General features: G+C 56.1%; 2 protein-coding genes and 1 long non-coding RNA gene across 7 annotated transcripts; 2 read left to right on the top strand and 1 right to left on the bottom strand.

Annotated features, from left to right (window-relative positions):
* Positions 1–119: 119 nt before the first annotated feature.
* PPM1N (protein phosphatase, Mg2+/Mn2+ dependent 1N (putative)) lies at positions 120–5,122 on the top strand. Of its 3 annotated transcripts, XM_027619493.2 has the most exons (6): positions 120–497; positions 780–1,998; positions 2,582–2,699; positions 2,778–2,883; positions 2,968–3,028; positions 4,168–5,122. In XM_027619493.2, exons 2-6 carry the CDS (start codon positions 1,084–1,086, stop codon positions 4,234–4,236), a joined length of 1,269 nt encoding a protein of 422 aa, XP_027475294.1. In that variant the 5' UTR covers positions 120–497; positions 780–1,083; the 3' UTR covers positions 4,237–5,122. The 3 variants fall into 3 exon arrangements, with proteins under 3 accessions (XP_027475294.1, XP_027475296.1, XP_027475297.1); XM_027619495.2 differs by having other exon boundaries at positions 120–1,998; positions 4,171–5,122; XM_027619496.2 differs by having other exon boundaries at positions 120–1,827.
* On the bottom strand, positions 1,892–9,296 carry LOC113936393. Its single transcript, XR_003524245.1, has 3 exons — positions 9,121–9,296; positions 3,682–3,805; positions 1,892–2,001 (listed from the first exon to the last, which is right to left on the bottom strand). It is a non-coding gene; the product is annotated as an uncharacterized LOC113936393 (long non-coding RNA).
* Positions 7,960–20,714, top strand: LOC113936392 (vasodilator stimulated phosphoprotein). Of its 3 annotated transcripts, none has more exons than XM_027619499.2 (13): positions 7,960–8,325; positions 14,735–14,906; positions 15,003–15,168; positions 16,484–16,577; positions 17,077–17,126; positions 17,246–17,484; positions 17,638–17,738; positions 18,319–18,370; positions 18,529–18,562; positions 18,776–18,821; positions 18,974–19,061; positions 19,686–19,743; positions 19,870–20,714. In XM_027619499.2, exons 1-13 carry the CDS (start codon positions 8,321–8,323, stop codon positions 19,905–19,907), a joined length of 1,143 nt encoding a protein of 380 aa, XP_027475300.1. In that variant the 5' UTR covers positions 7,960–8,320; the 3' UTR covers positions 19,908–20,714. The 3 variants fall into 3 exon arrangements, with proteins under 3 accessions (XP_027475300.1, XP_027475298.1, XP_027475299.1); XM_027619497.2 differs by having other exon boundaries at positions 18,526–18,562; positions 19,870–20,713; XM_027619498.2 differs by having other exon boundaries at positions 17,641–17,738; positions 18,526–18,562; positions 19,870–20,713.
* Positions 20,715–20,927: the final 213 nt, after the last annotated feature.

The raw sequence follows: 20,927 nt of genomic DNA on the forward strand, positions 1-20,927 counted from the left end.
TACGAAAGGGGCGGAGCTATGTTATGCTACTGGGCCAAAAAGGCGCGGAAGGCGGTCTGAAGGGCGGAGCCTGATGGGAGGGGGCGCGGCCTCTAGCGGAAGAGAGGAGGAGCCTAGGGTAGGGCAGGGGAGGGGGCTCCCGGGGAGAATGGTGAAGGCGCCTAGAATGAGGGCGTGGATCTCAGAGTGGGTTGAGGCGGAGCTAGGGGAGGCATTCAGGAGAGGGTATAAAGACTCTACCGAGCCGAGGTAGGGTCCGAGCTGAGAACTTCAGAGGGAATGGGATAGGGGGCAGGAGAAACTATTCAGAAAGTTTGAGACAAGGGGAGGGGCTCAGATATGGGTGGAGCTTAAGTTAATTTAGAATTATGTCGGTAGTTGGGCGGAGTCAAAGACCAAGAAGGTAGAGGCGGGGCCTAGGAAAATACAGGCAGGAGAGAGGGCGCGGCCCAGAAGGTAGACGTAACCTACCGAGAGGAGGCCAGACTCGCCAGAATGTGAGTACTGGGACTGTAGTTAAGAGGCGGAGCTAAAACTGCGAAAATTAGGAGCCTCTGAGGCTGTGTGTTTGAATGGATGGGTGGGACCTGGAAAAGAAGCAACTGAAGCCCTGGGGCAAGACCCAGAAGTGGAAGGGTCGAACTGAAAAAATAAAGGATTTAAAGATTTTGAAACTGAGGGCGGGACCACTGACGTGGGAGGATTTTAGAGAGAGCAAAGCTGGGGACCCGAAGCTAAGAGTGTAGAGAACATGAATTCTAGAGTTTGTTTCCCTGCAGCACTTCTTTTATGACTCAGTTTCCTTTTCGGTACATCGGAGATGATGTAAATAGTGGTAGCACATGGTAAGTGCTGTTTACTACTACTATTTTTCCGTGACCCAGATCCCAAACATCACGTTATAGGTGCAAGAAAGAGGACACCCAAGAATCCAATCTCTCCTAGTGACTCGACTTGAGTGCAGGTCAAGGGCACAGGAAGGATATTTAGGTGGTTTAAAATCTCACAGTGGAGGGGATTAATGGAGTGTGGGGGCGGGGGCAGGTGCTGAGGGTGGAGGCTTCCTGATCCCAGGGCTGAAGGATGGCTGCCTTTGCCCGCCTGCTGGAGCGTCTCCTCTGGCCAGCTCGCGAAAAACAGGAGTCCGAAGAGGAGGAGGAGGGGCACAGGACTCAGCACGGGCCTCAGTTGCTCCTGGACGCGCCGCGATGCGTCCAGCGGCCGCACGGGGGTGCGGCCGCGTCTTGTGGCCTGCGCTTCGGGGCGAGCGCTGTGCAAGGCTGGCGCGCGCACATGGAGGACGCGCATTGCGCTTGGCTCGAGCTGCCCGGGCTACCGCCAGGCTGGGCATTCTTTGCGGTCCTCGACGGCCACGGCGGGGCGCGAGCTGCCCTCTTCGGCGCGCGCCACCTGCCGGGCCACGTGCTCGAGGCACTGGGCCCAGCGCCTGGCGAACCCGAGGGAGTGCGCGGGGCGCTACGCCGAGCCTTTCTGGGCGCAGACGCACGGCTGCGTGCGCTCTGGCCTCGGGGCGAGCCGGGGGGCTCCACCGCCGTGGCGTTGCTCGTCTCCCCGCGATTTCTATACCTGGCGCACTGCGGTGACTCCCGAGCGATGCTGAGTCGCGCCGGCGCCGTGGCCTTCAGCACCGAGGACCATCGGCCCCTCCGGCCCCGAGAACGCGAGCGCATCCACAACGCGGGAGGCATCATCCGCCGCCGGCGCCTTGAAGGCTCTCTGGCAGTATCCCGAGCGCTGGGCGACTTTGCTTACAAAGAAGCTCCGGGAAGGCCCCCTGAGCTGCAGCTCGTTTCCGCGGAACCTGAGGTGACCGCCCTGGCTCGCCAGGGTGAGGATGAGTTCTTGCTATTGGCCTCCGACGGTGTGTGGGACGCGATGTCTGGCGCTGCCCTGGCGGGACTGGTAGCGTCGCGCCTCTGCTTGGGCCTGGCCCCGGAGCTTCTCTGTGCGCAGCTACTGGACACGTGTCTGTGCAAGGTCCTGAGGGCGGGGCTTGGAGTCACTGAGGGGAAGAATTTAAAGGATCTAGGGAGGAGGGATCTTGAGGGAGAGGCTCGCTCAAACTAGAGGGGTAAGGTTCCACTAAAGGGCGTGGCCTGCCGAAGTGGGCAGGGCCATAATATGGAGGGGGCGGAGACTGAGGGCTGTCTAGAAGCAAGATGGGAGAACCCTGTAGAGCTGGATAGGCAAGTGGGAGGGACTTAAGAGAAAAGGCGTGATCTTTTGGAACGGACTGCCCCGGGTTTTAGGGTAAGATTAGTGCCAAAAGGGAGAGCAACAGGGCAGCGGAGTGGGAGGAGCTTCGGCGAAGGGGCGCGGTTCTCTGATAGAGTGAGGCTAGAACAGGGAGAGGAAGTGGTCTAGATGACCGGTCCTGGTGGGAGGACTTGGTTTAGACAGGCAGATGGGCAAGACTTGAGAGGAAGGGGCTGAACCAGACTCGGGAGGTGGGCACTAGAACGCTGAGATTGTTGGGAAGCTGTGCTTCCAAGGGCATGGAGCCCCGTGCGGGGGCATTCAGCCGTGTCCCACCAGGCTCCCTTTTCCCCACTTTCTCCAGGGCAGCCTGGACAACATGACCTGCATCCTGGTTTGCTTCCCCGGGGCCCCCAGGCCTTGTGAGGAGGCGATCAGGAAGGAGCTAGCGCTGGACGCAGCCCTGGGCCGCAGGGTCGCCGGTGAGCAGGTTCCAGAAGCATAGCTGGAGGGGTGGTCAGCGGGCAAGGACATCCCCGTAATCCTTGCCTCCTTCTCAGAGCTGTGTTCCTCTGCTCAGGAGCCCCCCAGCCTGAACACGGTTTTCTGGACTCTGGCCTCAGAGGACATCCCAGATTTACCTCCTGGGGGAGGGCTGTACTGCAAGTGAGTGTGTTGGGGGGAGGTGAGGTGGGATGGGGGGGTGGTAGAAGGAAGATCCCCTCCTGAGGGTCTCTCTCCGCTCTCCAGGGCTGCTGTCCTTGCTGAAGCTTATTCTCAGCTCTGCCAGGCCCCAGGACGCCACTGGCAGGTAAGGACCCTATGTTCTTGAATGTTTCTCTTGGAAGCCTGTAACCCAGCCCTCCTACCTCCTTTAGTGTTGGGGAAATTGAGGCCAGAGGAGACAAGGGACTTACCTGGTATATTAATAAATTCTCACTCCTGGCCCTGAAGCGTTGTGCTAGACATGATGGGGGCAGGGGAGGGGCTAAGCAGAAGCGGAGAAGAGACTGCTCCTCTTCCGGAGACATGTGTCCCCTGCATTACTCTGTAAGGCCCCATCATCCCAAGCACCACCCCCTCCATCCATAAATAAGGCAGAAAAATTCCAGGAATGTTTATGACCAATCCCAAGCCCTGAATGTGCTGCAGAGACCACCAGGGACATCTCTGAGGATGGTCTGGGTCTTGGACAAGAGAAGTGGTGAATTGGGCGCAGACAGAATTTGGAGCTGTCCAAAGAGGTGGTGGAGTCAGGGAGGAAATGGGAGGGAGGGAGCTGGGCCTCAAGCCCCCAGTCCTTTGCATGGCAGAGAAGGGAATTCAGGTAAATAACCTGGAGGAGAAGGGGGGGGGGGATTTTTGATAATTCCCCAGCAGCAGTAGGAGGTATTTGTCAGGATTGTTTGATTTACAGTTGACAGAAACCCAATTCCACATGGGAAAGCAAAACAGGGAACTTACTGGGTCATGTCATTGAAGACTTCAAGGACAGAAGGCATGACTACTCCAGTTGTCAGATGATGTCATCAGGAAGCACCTCTCAGTTTTACTTTCTCATCACTGACTTCATTTGCAGGCAGGATCTCTGCACAAGGTAGCAGAGAGTTGCAGTTCTAGCCTCCCATCCCAGGAGCCCAACATCCTCAGTGGAGAGAGTTCACCAGGTTCCTAGTAGCAGAAGCCCTGGTTCCACGGCTGGTTCTCACTGGCCACGCTGGACCACATGTCTGACCAGTCACCATGTCTCTGACTGGCCAGGCTGGGGTCATGTGCCCACCCCTAGCGCTTGGGGCTGAGGTCCACTCCACCCAAACCAAATGGATTGGGAGATGGGGAATGGTGGCCCCTCAAAGGCAAATAGGAGTGGTGCTTCCAGAATAGAGGGGAGCAGATACTGAGAACCAAGAAGAGGTTCTTATTAGCCATTTCCCACCTTCTTTGTTGCAGAAGGGCCCAAATGGGGCTGGAAAGCCCACTGGCACCCATTCAGACTCTTCCTTAGACTGGAAGCCCTGACAGCCGTTGCCCTTTGGGGATCCTCTGCCCAGCCGCGGCCTCAAAGGAACTAAGGAAGAGAACCTCTTCCCCAGCTACACAGACCAGTGGAAGGAAGACAAACAGATGGAGGAACCCCGGAATGCTTATTTCCCCTTCTCCTCCTTCCCTCTCACAGAAAGTCTTATGAGGGGAAATTCCACCCACCCTCTGAACTTAAAAAAAAAAAAAAAAAAGGAAAGAAACAAAAAACCACCCCAAACCAAATCAAGTGTTTTTGAAATATTTTGAGCAGAATGGACCCTTGCGTGATCACCCAGTTCAATAACCTCTTCCATTCCCATTTTTCATCTGTTTTGGGGGGAGTTAGGGGAGACTATTTATTATTAAATTTTAACGATATATAACTCAAGATAAATTTCTCTTGTAGAAACAACAACAACAACCCAGACATTATTTGTCTTGTCCTTTGGCCGATATGTAGTGGGCACCTGCTGTGTGCCAGGCCCTGCTCACAGCCATCAACCAGGCAGAACCACTGAGATCCCGCCCCTCCCTCTCCCTGGGGGCCCACCTCCTCCTGTGTGTGGGGGAGACAGCGAACAAGGGAAGTGATATCATTTCAGATACTGATGAGTGTCTCAAGGAAAGTAAAACAGGACAGGGTGATAAGATGTCTAGGGGAGCTACTTTGCTTTTGTTTAATTGTATTTTTTTTTTGAATGGGGGAAAAGTTCACTTGGTTCAAAATTCAAAGGGCACAAAAGGTTGTACAAAAATGAAAGGTCCTGGGATCAAGCCCCCAAGCCGTTCAGCCGGGCTCCCTGCTGAGCAGGGAGCCTGCTTCTCCCTCTCCCTCTTCTCTCCCCCTGCTTGTGCTCTCTCTCTGTCAAATAAGTAAATAAAATCCTTTAAAAAAAAAATGAAAAGTCTTGATCACTGAACCAGACAAAGCATTGCTGACCCATGAGACTAACACGTGAAAATTATTTAAAAATATTTCAATAAAACTGCCTGGCTGGCTCCGGGCTGCCCCTAAAAAAAAAAAAAAAAAAAGAAAGAAAGAAAGAAAAAAGAGAAGTCTTCCTCCGCCCTACTCCTTAGCCACTCAGTTTTCCACCTGGGGTTTTAAATAGGGGGATCAGGGAAGAACTCTTGAGAAGGGGCCAGCCATGCAAGTATGCCAGGGAAGAGTGTCCCCAGGCAAAAGGAATAGCCAGTACAAAAGCCTAGAGGCTGGATGGAACGTGGCATTTTCAAGATGAGGCTTGGGATATCTTGAGATGTCTCTGACCGTCAAATGCCCATTCTCTATCCTATCAGTAACCAGTGTAATGAGTTTGGCATGGATCTTTCCAGACCTTTTACTCTGCGTGTACACACACGTATGTGGTACCTTTGGTGTTTCCTTGCTTTTTTTCATACTCCGTATCACTTGGCAATTGTTCTTTTTTTTCCCCTCAGTGATATGTTTGAGACTACTTTCATGCCACTTACGCACCTCATTTTTTTTTTCCGCTGCCGCCCAGCACTGCAGACAAGGGGATCTACAATGGTTTCGCTATCCATCCTTCTTTTGATGGACATTTTTTTTAAATATTTTATTTTTTTTATTTGAAAGAGACAGAGAGAGCATGAGCAGGAGGGAGGCGCAGAAGGAGAGGGAGAAGCAAACCCTGCCGAGCAGAGAGCCCCACATGGGACTCGATCCCAGGACCCCAAGATCATGACCTGAGCCAAAGGCAGACACTTAATGGACTGAGCCATCCAGGCGCCCCTTGATGGTCATTTAAACTATTCCCAATTTCTTGCTCGCATCGCTGCTGCCACAAAGATCCTTGATCAGGTTTCCTGTGTACATATGCCAGTCTCTCTAGTGTAACGGGTCCTGCCACCTGTTTTGTACAGCACCTGAGTTAAGAATGGTTTTTACATTTTTAAAAGGATGGGAGGAAAAAGGGGAATATGTGAAAGAGACCCTATGTCTGATATACCCCAAATATTTATTATTTGGACCTTTATAGAAAACTTTGCTGGGACGCCTGGGTGGCTCAGTCAGTTTAACATCTGCCTTCAGCTCAGGTCATGATCTCAGGGTCCTGGGATCAGGCCCGCATTGGGCTCCTTCCTCCACGGGGAGCCTCCTTCTCCCTCTGCCTTCTGCTCCCCCTGCTCATCGTGTGCTCTCTCTCTCTCTGATAAATAAATAAATAAACAAAATCTTAAAAGAGAAAAGAAAGGAAACTTTGCTGAACAAAATGCAGGCGGCACACAGAAGTACTAGCCCTCCCATTTCACAGATGGGAAAGCTGAGCCACAGAGAGGCGAAAAAAGTTGCCTGAGGTCACAATGAACTGGGGTTCTCGTTCTGTCGGATAAATGTGTGTTGAGCTGCTGTTCTGGGCCTGGCTAGATTGAGTGAGGCACAGAAACTGATCAAGTCTATCCCTGTCCCCAAAGAACTTACAGCTGAGGAGACAGAGTGGGAAATAATTACAACCTAGGTGGCTTAGCCTTCAAGAACTCCCAGAGCAGGGTAGATAGGGGAGATTACTCAGTTCTTTAGAGAAGAATTAATGTCAGAGCATGGCCTCAAAGGATGAAGTGAAGAAGGTCAGAACAGCATCCAGGTAGAGGGCCAGGCTTGAATAAAGCCTGGGAAAGGTGATTCCTTTACCTGGTCAGCTGTGCCCTGCGAACTGTTGGTTTCACACTCCTACCTCGCACCCAGGCACCACTGTGATTCTGAGGGCTCAGGCAAGAGGGCTGCGGCCCAGATTTACTCCTTACCTCCAGGCCTCAGTTTACCCATTTGTGAACGTTGCCCTGATGACTTCCCAGGCATCCTGCACACGCCTAGGGCACCTGACTCGGGCCAGGTGGCGCTCTACGGGAGGGGAGGGGCCACTAGTGGCGTCACATGGGGCGGGGCCTGCGGGACTCGCTGCGGAAGCCTGGGAGGGTGTTGGGGCTGAGCCCTAAGCCGCCGCGTGGGGGAGGGGGTTCCCAGGAGCCAGCACTAGGGTGGGTGCCCCTGCCTCCGCGCCCTCCTATTGCTGGATGATCCCGCCATCCTCTGCGGGAGAAACTGAGTCACGGCGGGGCGTGCGTGGGGAGAGGTCCAGGGGCTTTATCCACACGGGAACCTGGAGTCCCATCCCCACCCAGGTCCAGCGCCGCACCCCCACCCCCACCCCTCGGCTGTGAGTCAGCGGCCGGCCGCGCCCCCTCGGCCCACTTCCTCCTCACCTTCCTGGGGCGGGCGGGCGGGGGGGGGCGGTGAGAGGGATGGGACCCTCCACTCCCATCCCCCTCCTGTGCTGGGAAAGGGGGTTCACCCCTTAGTAGCCCTTCATAAATTGGCAGAGAAGAGAGACATTGCGGGTCTGAAGGTAGCATTTAAGGGAGAAAATCTGAGAGAATCTATGTTTAAGCAGAGGATCGTCTTCGCCTCCCCCCCCCAAACTGAGCAGAATGTGAAGAAATGGAGAAGTCGTTGGGTAGGGTGAGAAGAAATTGTGTCCTCATTAAGGTCCTAAGAATTTCCATCGTGCGAGAGAACGAGGGATCAGGAAGGATCCCTTACCTCCACCAAACTTGCCCTCTAATTTGGGGGTGACCCTCGGCGTGCATCTCTATGCAATACCGTTGGGGAAGAGGTAAATAGCGGAAGTCCAGGGTTCCGCGTTGCCCTTTTAAGCGCCCTTCACACCCCCACGCCACTGTCTTGAGGTGTCTGCGGCCCCTTTAAGGCGCAGGGCATTGTGGGTGCGGGGAGTGGAATTTTGGAACGAAATGTAGCGAAGAGAAGTACAGTAGTAAGAGTAACATTGTATCCGCCGCCGGCCGAGGGGGCGCGCCGGGGACGGGACGCCGCACCCCCTTTCTGCCGCAGGGACCCCCGATCAAACCTCCGGAGGGAGGAGGCGCCTGAGGACCCGCCCCGGCCCCGTCCACGTTCCCCCCCAGGAAGCCGGACTCTATGGGGCGGGACCCTGGGGGAGACTGAGCAGAATCTGGAGCCAGCCCCGAACCCCTGAACCTTGAGCCAGGGGCGCCCCGGGAGCACCCACCCGTGGGTGCGCCGCCCTCCCGCTGAGCAGCCATGAGGTGAGCCTCGAACTGCCTCCAAACCCTCCGCGCTCAGCGCGGGCTCCCCGCCCCGCCTTTGTCCCCCTCCCCCAGCTTTGCTCCGGGCTGGAATTTGGGGACAGGGCACTGGGGGCCTCGGATTTGAGGCCGAGCCCCCTTGGACGAGTTCCAAATACTGACCACTTCGCCATGACTCCTAAGGCTTGGGGTGGTTGGTGCCTGTGAGGCTCTCCTGGGAGCCCTTAGATTTGGGGGCGCTCCGAGGACTCCCGAATTTCTTAAAGACTTTTCAGAGAACCTCCAAGTTGGCAGATACTCCCTGCATGGAGGCCAGGATTTAGGCTGGGCTCAGACTCTCCCCAAATCTCAACTTGGGCTCTGGGAGGGATGGGGGGCCGGTTTGGGGGTCCCTGGGACCTGGAAGAGAGATTTGAGACGTAGACCTTGGCTTGCGGGGTCTCCCTTTACGTGGCGCTGGAAAAAGCCTTCCCATGTGGGACCTCGCTTAACTTCGGGGTTACTTAACCCCCTAAATTTGGGGGGCTCTCGTCCTCCTGTGGAGGTTGGTGCGGACGGACCCACGGACCCAGACGCAGCCTCGAGGGTCTGGTTGGGACTCCCCTCCCCCGCCGCTCCCCACCCACATTCTGCTTGAAACCAGCGGTGCCTAGGACGGAGCTCCAGCGCTCAGAGTGGAGGGCGACTCCCTGGCCCCGGGCCAGAAGGGCGGCCCCTCGCCCCCACCTGCGCGGTCCTGGGGAGGGAGGGGGCGCGGCAGCTGGGGGAAGAGGGGCCTTTGTCTTCCTGACTCACCTGTCGAGACAGCTGGTGTGGGGGGGGGGCGGGCAAGGAGCGCTGTGGGCCGGCTGCTTTCCCCACCACGCGCCTCCCCCTGCTCTCACCACCGCCCCCCTTCCTGGCCATCCGGAGCTGTGGGGTTGGAGGTGGGGGGCGCTGTGAAGCTTCAAGGTCATAGCCCTCACCCTCTGGGACCCAGGCTTCCAAGACCGTCCCGGCTGTCTTCCCAAGAATTTAATCTTGAGGGTGCGGGGGCCCTAAGGACCCAGGGATTTTGTCTTACCCGGTCCTCCCTCAGAACTCCGGGGCTCACCTGAGGGCGGGGCCAGTGTGGGCTGGGGGGCCAGAGTAGACCCTCCCCCACTCTCCCCTCCCCTTGGCCCCCCATAATCTCTCCCTTGGGGCCTGAGCCTGACAATACTATCTCCCTTCCTCCACTCTCTCAGGGACTTCCTGCCCCCAAAGCCCCCAGCTTGAGGGGGAGGCCCCCGAGGAGGACTGGGGATTAACCCCCTGGTGCCCACATCCTCCCACTTCCCCCTACGTTCTTATGCCTCTGCCCTCTGACATCAAGAGTGGCATTGCTTTTTAGGACCATTAGACAGTCCCCTCCGCATGTGTCCCTTCTGATGTGAAAGTGTTGGAAAATTTGGAGCCGGGAGCACCCACAGACACCCTCAAGGTCTCCTGCCTACCCCCATTATAGCAACATCTCTTCAAGGCCTGCCCTGGAGAGGGGGCATTTTTCGGGAGCCGGGCTCACTTCCCTCACCCTCTTCCCAGGGGACTCTCCTCTCCCACTGCTCCCCAGCCCCGCCCCTCGGCTCCCCCCCCCCCTCGCGTTTCCGGTCCCAGGCACCGTGGAAGGCGGATGGCGGATGTCCGAGTTACTGCTGCCTCACTCACTGTGAGACCGTAAAAGGGCAGGAGCAGTGTCTGGGCCGGCCTCCCGCCTCCCCTCCCCCAGCCCCGGAGGCCTTGGCCCTCCCACAGGGCCCCCCTACTGTTGGATGCGGCCAAACCTCCCACCTCCTGGGGTGGGGAGTGGGCAGGAGTTGAGTTGCGGTGTGTCCCACCAGAGGGTTACTCCCACCTCCCCGAGGGGTCTTCCCTGCTGATGGCTGCACCCAACGTGCTGGGCTGTGCCCCCTCTTCCAGGACAGCTAGGATTCAAAAAGACCCATGCCCCTGTATGAGGGCAGCTGGGGAAACTGAGTCTCAAAGAGAGAAAGGTCCGACCCGAGATCCCTGAGCAGTTCACAGGCAGTGTTGAGGGGAGGGGAGGGGACTGGGATCCTCTGATTTCTGTCTTGTTTGGCCAGGGACAGCCTTGGGGGCAGCTGGAAGAGAGGATGTTAAAATGGAAAATTACAAGATATAGTTCTTTTTCTCCCAGTTTGACAAATATTTGTTGAGTGTCTGCTGTGTGCGAGACTCAGCTGGAATTCTGGGAAGGCTGAGAAAGGGGGCAGAGGTCTGAGAATCTCAGGGCAGAAAGGCACTCGAGAAGTATTTGGGTCCGTTTCTTTTCCTCTTCCAGTAATGGTAATTATTGTTACCTTAAACACATTTTCTTTTTTAAGTAATAGTAAGAGACCATTTGATCAAGCATCTACTCTGTGCCAGGCACTGTATTACTATGACTGACCCCCTCCATGGGACAACTGAGGCGCAAAGAAATTAAGTAAATCACCTATTAAAGTCAGTTTGGAAGTAGGCAACTCTGGATTTGAATTTAGGGCGGTCTCCAGACTATTACACTATGACAAAAAGGAAAATAAAACCTGTAATGGTCTTTAAAAAAACCCACAGGTAACATGTTTTCGCTATATGAACACTTAAGATAACGCAGATAAGCCAAAAGAACCCTTTACCTTCCTGTTCATTTATGGGAAACTGAGGCTTATGGGAAACTGAGGGGAGGAGGGATGAAAATGAACCCACACAAACCCAAAGACCCTAGATCTGGTTCCTTACCCAGGCTTGCTGCAAAGACTTGCAGTTTGGAAGGCCTGTAGTTGTGTGCTCATGGGGTGCTGGGGAGTGGATTACAAGTTTTATGGTTTAAAGAGGCTGCAGGGTAAAACCTGAGGGGGGGAATGAAGGGGTGAGGGAAGGGCAAGCCTCTAATCTGGAAAGCTTGAGTAAACCGGAGTGACTATGCTTGATTGCCTCCAGTGATGAGAAACCCTCTTTCTCCTGTTTTGACGCTCAGCTGCTTGAGCAGAGTGCACCAAGTTCCGGGTCCTCAGCTTAGGGCTTTTCTTATCTCTCTGAATCCTTACGGCAAACCCTGTGAGTTCTGGTCTCCAGGGCTAGAAACTGCCGCTCAGAGATTTGAAGCCACATAGCAAGGGAGTGACTTGCACCCTTTGTCATCCGCCACATGTTGGAGAGTCTTCCAGAATGGAGGGACTTCTGGGGGAGGTGTGGGGTCCTGGGCTGGCTGGGAATGTCAAATCAAGGGGAGAACTTGGGAATCAGGCGCACCCCCGTTTCAGACCCACTCCCTGCCTCCTGGGCTGCGGGATTTTTCCGTTCAAAGCTTTTGCCTGGTTTAAGAGTTTTGCTTTTTTGAACTTAAGTAATGAATAAGTGTTTTCTAGATAATACCGGCCCCCAGGGTTGAAAAAGAGAAAAGAAATAAGCAATTCAAAAGGGTAAACAGCACAAAACATCCATTTCCTCCCTCCTTCCTCAGCGCCCCCCCCTCCCCCGCGGCCCTCCCAGTTAGCCTCGGGAGAAGCTGCGTCTGCCTCTATCACCTCACCCCCGTGTGCGGATGTATTTGTATCCCCTCACTTTTTTTTTTTTTTAAAAACCTCTGATACACACCAGTTTATACCTCGCCTCTTAGGAAATTCAACTTAGCTCTTTCCTCCTCTTTAAATGAGGTTAAGAACTTGGTAGACCAGGGTTCGAATATGAGCCCCTCCGCGCTCTTGCTAAATGACCTGGGACAAGTGTCTTCACCTCTCTGTGCCCACGGTTGCTCATCTGTTAAAAGGGTAAGCACCAGAGCCCAGGCCATGAGGTCATGTGCAAATGGGGGCCCAGTACCTAAAACAGTGTCTGGGACACTAGGCTAACCCATAAACGGCAGCGCCTCTGTTGAGAGAGTTTTTCCTTTTAACGATGAAAAACTAAGTGGCTAATTTGGCAACTGCTGAGTACCTACTATGTGCCAGGCACCGTTCTGGGTTGTGAACACAGCAGAGAACAAAAAGAAAAGGAATCTCTGCCCTGACAGTTTGGTAGGGGAGATAGGGATCCGTCAGGTACGATCCCTGCTGTGAAATATGGAACTTGGGACCAGAAGGAGGAGTTTTTCTAGATAGGGTAGTCAGGGAGCGCTTCTCAGAAGTGGCGACATGTCAAGCAGAGGCCCGAAGGAGGTGAGAATACAGGTTGGGGAAGAACAAACTCACAGGCCCAAGGGGGTACTCTGTCTGGCGTGCTGAAGGAGCAGCATGGAGGGCAGTGGGGCTGGAACGGCAAGCTCGAGGGAAGGAAGGGATGAGATCAGAGATCACACAGCTCACGCAGACCACAGAGAGAACTTGGCTTTCTTTCTGTGGGGAGCCACGGGAGCTTTCCGAGAAGAGGAGGGACATGATCTGACTTGTGTTCTAACAGGATCCTTGTGCTGTAATGGGGACACTGTGGCCCGGAGAGGGGCAAGACCAGCCTGGGGTCACTCAGCAGACGCCCGGTTCTCCAGCCGGGCCACATACTCAGCAGGGCAAGGCTGCTTGGGAGAGCAAAGTGCAGCCAGGGTGGGGTAGCAACTGTAGCCCCGGGCGCCTGGCCAGAGTCTGCCCTGGGTGTGGGTGGCAGGTGTGGGCGAGGTCTTCACCCTGCCCTGCCAGAAGCCGCGGGAGCCAGAAACAGTCCCTGAGGCTGTACTTGTCTGGAAACGGCACCTGATATTTGGGTAGGGCCCACGCAGTCTCCGGGGGTTAAGACCGGGACCTGAGAGCCAGGTGGCCTGGGTTCAAATCCTTGCTCTGCTGCTTACCAGCTGTGTGATCCTGGGCAAGTCGCTCAACCTCTCTGGGCCTCACTTGCAAAAGGAAGACGAAAGAGTGCCCAGCTTGGAGGGCTGCAGTGAGAATAAAATGAGTGCCTCTGGAAAGGGCTTAGGGTGTCTAACTAGCCGAAGGGCCCGGTAAGAGGGAGGTACCACAATTGTATAAATTGTCGGGGAGGAACGGGGAGCTCAGCTTCCTGGCCTAGGAACTGGGAACTGGGGAGCTGGGTCTGCCGAGGGGCTTTCCCTGCCCTGCGCTTTACAACATTAGCGTCCCGCCCCAGCCCCCAGTCCTGGCCGAGACGGAGACATTGCCGGGTATAATTTATCTCCCCGGAAACCCCTGACCACCAACTTCCTCTTTTCAGGAAAAAGTCTGCTGGGGGGTGGGGTGGGGACTAGTGCTTCCCCCTCGTCTATGTGTGACCTTGGGCAAGTCACTTCCCATCTGGAAGCCTGAGTTTCCTCACTGGGGGAGGGGGCTTGGAACCAACCCAGAAGGACTGGTGGGGGCTCCGGAGGGATGCGGCTGTCTGGCTCCCCAGCGGTGTCTTCTGTTCAGGGTGCTGTGAAAGGGATGCTGACAGTTACTAAGCACTCAGTATGTGCCAGGCACCGTGCCAAGAGCTTTCTGTGCCCAGACTCCATTTACTCCTCCCACTGCCCTGGGAGTCGGCTGGAAGGTCCCCACTTTGCAGGCAAGGAAGAAGAGTTACCTGGGTGGGAAGGTGGCTTCCCTGAGTCACATGGAGTTAGGTGTCTCAGTGAGGATTTGAACCTAGGTCTGTGGATGTTAGATCCTGAACTCTGAACCAGTTTCCTGACCCCTCCCTGCCAAGGCTGAGTCAGATGTCGCTTTCTCCAGGAAGGCCTCCGTGACCCCCAGGCCAGGGCAGGTGCTCCTTCTGGGCACCCCAGCCCTGGCCTTGGGCTGGCACTGTCTGGGGACCGGGCCATCTCCTGCCCTGGAGGGCGGGGCCCGGGCTGTCTGGATCACTGCCCAAGACCTCGGCTTGTCGAGCAGGGAGTGTCTGCCAATGGCCGCTGGTGCCCGGGGAGCCGGATGGATGGGGCGGAGGAGCCTGGGATCCGGCATCCAGGCCCAGCGTACTGCAGACCTCACCCTTCCCCTCCCTGAGCCTCAACTTCCTCTTCTGAGCTGAGCAGGGAGTGGGGGCTGGGGGACTGGTCAAGCACCCTGGCAGAGACAGGGAAACCGAGTCTGAGAGCACCAGGCGGGGCTAGTCCCCAGTGCTGCCCAGAGCTCCTGCTGGGTCCCCACCGTCCTGGCTCTCTCACCTGTGGTCCCCTGCCTCTGTCTGTCTCCCGACTCTGTCTTCCTCCATCTGCCTGTCTGTCTGTCTTACTCCCTTCCATGCTTGTCTGTCTGCCTCCAGCCCCTGCCTTTCCGCTTGTTCCCTCCCCCATGCCCGGTCTATCTCTGTCTCTCCCCTCTCGGGGTGTCTCCCTCCCCCTCGCATGCCGGGAAGCTCTGAATGTCCCTGGGAGACCCAGATGCAGGTGATCGGCCCCTTGGAGGGTGGGGGGGCCATGCTCCCCTCCACTGACCCGCCCTTCGTCTTCCCCCCCTTCCCACAGTGAGACGGTTATCTGCTCCAGCTGGGCCACCGTGATGCTTTATGATGACAGCAACAAGCGATGGCAGCCAGCAGGCACGGGCCCCCAGGCTTTCAGCCGTGTCCAGATCTACCACAACCCCACAGCCAATTCCTTCCGGGTTGTCGGCTGGAAGATGCAGCCAGAACAGCAGGTGAGGCCTCTGCCTGCCCCTCCCTCTCCCTCTGCAGGCTGCGGCCCGCACCCCTGCACCCCCCCCATCCTCATGCACCTTTCCCCTCCTGCCCAGGTGGTCATCAACTGTGCCATTGTCCGGGGTATCAAGTATAACCAGGCCACCCCCAGCTTCCATCAGTGGCGCGATGCCCGCCAGGTCTGGGGCCTCAACTTCGGGAGCAAGGAGGATGCAGCACAGTTTGCGGCAGCCATGGCCAGCGCCCTAGAGGCATTGGAAGGTGAGAGAGCGGGGTGGGGGTTGCCGGAGCCCTGCCTGGGGCCGCCGCGTTGCCACCCCCAAATTACCCCTCATTCTCATTAATTGCTACTGCACTGCTACCATGGAGAATTATGGTGAGGACTTTGCAGAGGCTCCTGTGTGCCCCACGCGCTCCCACGTATAAAACGCACGATTCCTAAGGGGTTGCTTTTACACGTGCACACTCCCAGGCGACCGCCTCCCCAATCCGGATCCAGATCCAGATCCTTCCAGCCCCCAGCAGGCTCCCTGTGCCCTTTCACTAGGTAGCCGTTGTAGTGATGGGTCATCAGTTCGTTTTCTGGCCTCACTATTAAGAGAAAGATCTCCAGTTGGGATTTCTTTTTTTTTTTTTTTAAGATTTTATTTATTCATTTGACAGAGAGAGCAGGAACACAAGCAGGGGGAGTGGGAGAGGGAGAAGCAGGCTTCCTGCCGAGCAGGAAGCCTGATGTGGGACTCGATCCCAGGACCCTGGGATCATGACCTGAGCCAAAGGCAGACGCTTAACGACTGAGCCACCCAGGCGCCCCTCCAGTTGGGATTTCTTAAAACGTGAGCACGCACACGCATCCCCGGGGCAGGTGGGTGAGTGCAGATTCTGGTTCAGATGGGCCGGGGCGCGGCCTGAACCTCCGCATTTGTAACCAGTGCCCTGGGGATGAGGCTGCCAGTCCACAGACACGGTACTCTGAGGGGCAAGGCTTTAGGAGACCACGGTGCATCCAGGGTCTGGGGGGAATGCTGTCGGATTTCACATCCCCCCCGTGGCAGAGGCATTTCCTTACTGGGGCAACCTCAGTGCCAGTAGGGAAGGGCTTGCTTGGCTGGGGGCACAGAAAAGCACGGTGGGTGGTTTAGGTTGTGGGAGCCAGAGGCCTGGAGGTGGGTGAGAAAGAGGCTCCCAACCTTTCCAGTGAGTTCTTGGGCTGGGGTCTGAGTGGCAATGACAGTGGTTAAGAGCCTGGATGCTAGAAATCAGCCTGAATCGTTCTTGTTCGCGCAAATTCTGGTATGCAAGACATGGGGCAGGTGACTGCCCGCTGTGGGCCTTCGATGGGCATCCTCACAGCACCCAACTTATATCTGCTCAGTCAAGGGAGGCTGGTGCCGACCCGCATCCCACACCCCAGCCTGACCCGCAATGCACACCCCAGCCCGAGGGTCAGGGTCCTGGAGGAAGAAGGAAGCGAGCGCCTCTGGGAGAGATTCCTGGGAGAGCTGAGGGAGAGTGTCACCGGGTGGGGCAGGGTTCTGGGGTTGACTCACCACGCTTTTCTACTCTCGCCTTCCAGGAGGGGGGCCTCCGCCACCCCCACCACCTGCGGCACCTTCCACCTGGTCTGTCCAGAACGGTCCCGCCCCAGAGGAGATGGAGCAGCAGAGGAGGTGGGGCCGGCCCCTGGGTGGAGAACCTTACCAGCGCCAGAGTTCTAGGATGTTCCAGAACCCCTGCCTCACCCCAGAATCCAGAACGCTCCAACGTTCGGTTTCCAGAATGTTCCTACTACTCCCAGGGGCCTAGAAATGAAGGGCTTTCAGAAAACCCCACCTCCTGGAGTCTGAGAAACGCCCACACCCGGAGTTGCAGAACATTCTGACCCCTCAAATCCTGGTCCCCCACATTCCCGGAGTCCAAAAGTTGGTTGTTTAAGAGAGCTTGGGCATTTTGTAATTCCCATGTCCTTGACCGTCTGACGACCCCAGTGCTAACCTCTCCGTCCTACCCTGTCCCTACCCTTCCCCCATCTATTTCCTGGGCCTCTGGGGGAGGAAGACGAGGGCAGGGATTGGCAGTCAGCCTCCCTGGAGATTTGGGAGAGGAGCCGGGGGGTTGCTGGTCATCCCTGGGCCCCTTAGTGACGGTAGCTCCGCCACCCCTTCTCAGGCAACAGCCAGGCCCACCGGAGCACATGGAGCGCCGAGTCTCCAATGCAGGTGACTATTCGGTGGCCTCGGGGGGATGGGGGGGGGCTCCCCGAGGAGGGGGTGGGCCAGCTGGACAGCAAGCAGTGGGGCTCCTCTCTTAGCACCCTCCTTTTCTGTGTTTCTTCCAGGAGGCCCACCTGCTCCCCCAGCTGGGGGACCACCTCCACCTCCAGGACCTCCTCCTCCTCCTGGTCCCCCCCCACCCCCTGGTGCCCCCTCAGGGGTCTCGGCCGCAGGGCACGGAGCAGGGGGAGGCCCACCCCCTGCGCCCCCTCTCCCCACAGCACAAGGCCCCAGTGGTGGGGGAACAGGGGCCCCCGGGCTTGCGGCAGCCATTGCTGGAGCGAAACTCAGGAAAGTCAGCAAGGTGAGGGGGCCATGTGGGGCGGGCTGTGGGGTTATGGCCCTGACGGAGTGATGGGATGAGGCCAGCGTTGCTGGGGATGGGGGTGTCACAGGAGGGCTGGGGGGGGCCAAGAGGCCCGCCCATAAAGCCCCCTCCTCTTTGTAATTTCTCCAGCAGGAGGAGGCCTCAGGGGGGCCCTCAGCCCCCAAAGCAGAGAGCAGTCGGAGCACAGGTGGGGGGCTGATGGAAGAGATGAACGCCATGCTGGCCCGGAGGTGAGCCTGAGCCTGGAGCCATCAGTGCCTTGGGAAGCTCTCGGAAGAAACCCCTCAGACCAGCAGTTACCACCTGGAGATTTCGGTTCAGTAGGGCGAGGTTGGGGGAGGGCTCAGATTCCCGCCTGGTTTGTTTCTTTGGGTGAAAGTTCCCTCGTTGACAGGCAGGTTTGGGATATAATGCTGGAGATTCCATTCTCCTGAGATGGCTGAGGTTTGGAACCACCTAGGTAGCCTCCAGAATGTTCTGAAACCCAGAATTCTAGGACCTCAGGGGGGTCTCCCCTGAGGAGATCCTGCCTCAGAATCTTGGAAACTCAGATTCCTAGAATCCCAGCCGTCTAAGACAGAGACTTCCTCCCACCGTTAGGATTTTGTGATTCCCAAATGCGAGACTCGTAAACCCCCACCCCAGTTGGAGAACAGCACTCTGGTTAACTTCCAAAAACTCCAGTTTCCTTAGCCTTGGAGAATTCCAGAACTCTACACCTTAGACTCCACCTTTCTAGAACTCTGGTAAGAATTACTGAGTGGCTGAGGGAGGGCTGAAGTCATCTGTTTTTGCCTGTCCCTCCTGCAGAAGGAAAGCCACACAAGTTGGGGAGAAACCCCCCAAGGATGAATCTGCCAATGTGAGTTAGGGGCTCTTCCTGCCATACGCACCTTAGGCTGTACCATTTGGGCAGGGCTACTGGGGCGGGCCGGGTGTGTGATAGGAATGGGCGGGGCTTGAAGCCGGAGGAGGAGAATGAGCCATCAGTCTCATGACAGTTTTATTTCCCACCAGCAGGAGGAGCCAGAGGCCAGAGTCCCAGCCCCGAGTGGTGAGTGAGCCAGTCTAGCTGCTGGAACTCTTAAGTCAGGGTGCCCTGTTCTCACGTGGAACGCCCCCTCAGGGCGGGAGTCCGTTTAAACAATGCTGGAGATTGTAGTCTCCTAAGAAGGTTCTTTGAACAGGGGCTGATGGGGCTGGGGGGAAAGATGGAGGCGGGGTATTTCTCGTCCCTGATCTTCCTGATTTGTCGCCTTTCCCCCAGAACCTGTGCGGAGACCTTGGGAGAAGAACAGCACAACCTTACCAAGGTGGGCCATCCGTGCTGCCCCCTTCCCACGAAATAGATGAGATTTGCCAAATTTGTAGGAAGGAACACAATGCGACCCCCGGAATGGGAAGCAGGGGAGGCAGACCCTCTCTCTAACCTCGTTTCTTTTCCAAACCACACCGACTCTCCTAGGATGAAGTCCTCTTCTGGGACCACTTCCGAGGCCCACCCCTCTACGCCCAGCTCCAGTGATGAGTCCGACCTGGAGAGAGTGAAACAGGTAGCTTGGGGAGGGGCCCGGAGGGGGAAGTTTGGGGGCTAGAAAGGGGCCACAGGAAGAAAGGAGATCTGGGTCCAAACTCTTAACACCGACCTGTCCTGTGATTCTATGAAAAGGCCTCCGAAACCTCAGTTTTCCAGCTTAAGAAACGGAGAGATTGAATCAGATCAGGGATGACACACATACCACAGCCTACTTTTTCCAGTGCCGGGGACAGACCTTACTAATCTATCACTGCACTCATTCCTGATGAGTGCCCAGAGTCTTTTCCAGCACACTAGCCCCAGGTAGCCAGCACCAATTGGAACTGGCAGGAGAGTGGAATGTATTTGCCAGCCCTAGTACTGGATGCTCTCCAGTCCTTTTCATCTGGCTCCAAGGATCCAGAATTTTCCCCTAGAATCCTCCAGTCACTCTGTGGCCTTATCAGTGATGTCACTGTGTGTGTGTGTGTGTGTGTGTGTGTGTGTGTGTGTGTGTGTGTGTGTGTGTGTGTGTGTGTGTGTTGGGGGATGGGGGGAGTCTTGAACCTTCTTCCTCTGGCCCTTCGGTCATGAAGAAAGGGCGGCTTCATTTCTGCAAGTCCAGGCGCCCTTCCTCATTGGTTGTACCCATTATTTCCAGGAGCTTCTGGAAGAGGTGAGGAAGGAACTACAGAAAGTAAAAGAGGAAATCATTGAAGGTGAGGTTGTTTTTTATTTTAAACATTTACTTTGGAGGCATCGTGTCTCCCGGAAAGGGTCCTGTATGGGAAGGGAAGGCAGAAGCAGCTCCTCCGCCCCTGACCTCTGCCCCTCTTTTCTTCCAGCGTTTGTCCAGGAGCTGAGGAAGCGGGGTTCCCCCTGACCACAGGGCCCTGGAAGATCTCATATCTCCTTTCTGCACACCCCGCCTGTCACCCCGCTTTCCCTGCCTCAACTTGACTTGGAATTGGCTGAAGACTACACAGGAATGCATCTTCCCCACTCCCGGTCCTACTTGGAAAATTCCAAAGGGGTGTGGCTTCCTTGGCTCCACGCCCACACCCATACTGGCTGCTGATTGGCTGGGGAGGCCCCCACCCTTTGCTCCCTTTGGTCCTTCCCCTCCGCCATCCCCTTGGGGCTGGTTCCTCTGCTGGGGATGTACCAATTAACCCCACAGTAAGGGGGAAGGAAGGAGGGAATTTCACATTCCCTTGTTCTAGATTCACTTTAACGCTTAATGCCTTCGAATTTTTTTTTAAGAAAAAAATATATATATATATTTAGGTTGGGGGAAAGGGAAATTTTGTTTCTCTTTGGTTTTGATAAAATAGGGGTGTGGGGAGTTTTTAAATGCTGTACCCCAGGCTTGTCCCATTTGGGGCAGCTATTTAAGGGCCAGATGACCCACCAGGCTGGGGGCACCTCCCTCACCCCCCACCCCAGGGAGCTCCCTTCCCTTTGGCTCCTTCCCCTTTTCTATGAGGAATTAAGATGCTATAACTTTTTGGAACCTCAGTTTTTTGGTTTTTTATTTGGGTAGGTTTTGGGGTCCAGGCCATTTTTACCCCCTGGGGAAAATAAGATGAGGGAGAAAGGAAAAGGGGAGGAAACCTCTCCTCTCCCACCTTCATCTTTAGCTTCTTGAAAATGGGCCCCGACGGAATAAATCTGCCAGTTTTTTATAAATGTGAAGATTTCTGGATTGATTTCAAAGGGCTGCTCTGATGAGGATGGGGGGGGGGTGTGCCCCTCCCATAGTAATCCACCTTACCCTCCTCTTCCTTCCCACCCTGCACCTGTTCCGGTTCCCACGCTCCCGGCAACCAATCTACCACCCTGAGAAACCTAAGGACGGTCCCTCACTGTGTGGCATTAGGCAAGTCCCTTTGCTACCCCGGGG

This window comes from Zalophus californianus, chromosome 17, assembly GCF_009762305.2.
Source record: "Zalophus californianus isolate mZalCal1 chromosome 17, mZalCal1.pri.v2, whole genome shotgun sequence".
In the NCBI taxonomy this organism is placed as follows: domain Eukaryota; kingdom Metazoa; phylum Chordata; class Mammalia; order Carnivora; family Otariidae; genus Zalophus; species Zalophus californianus.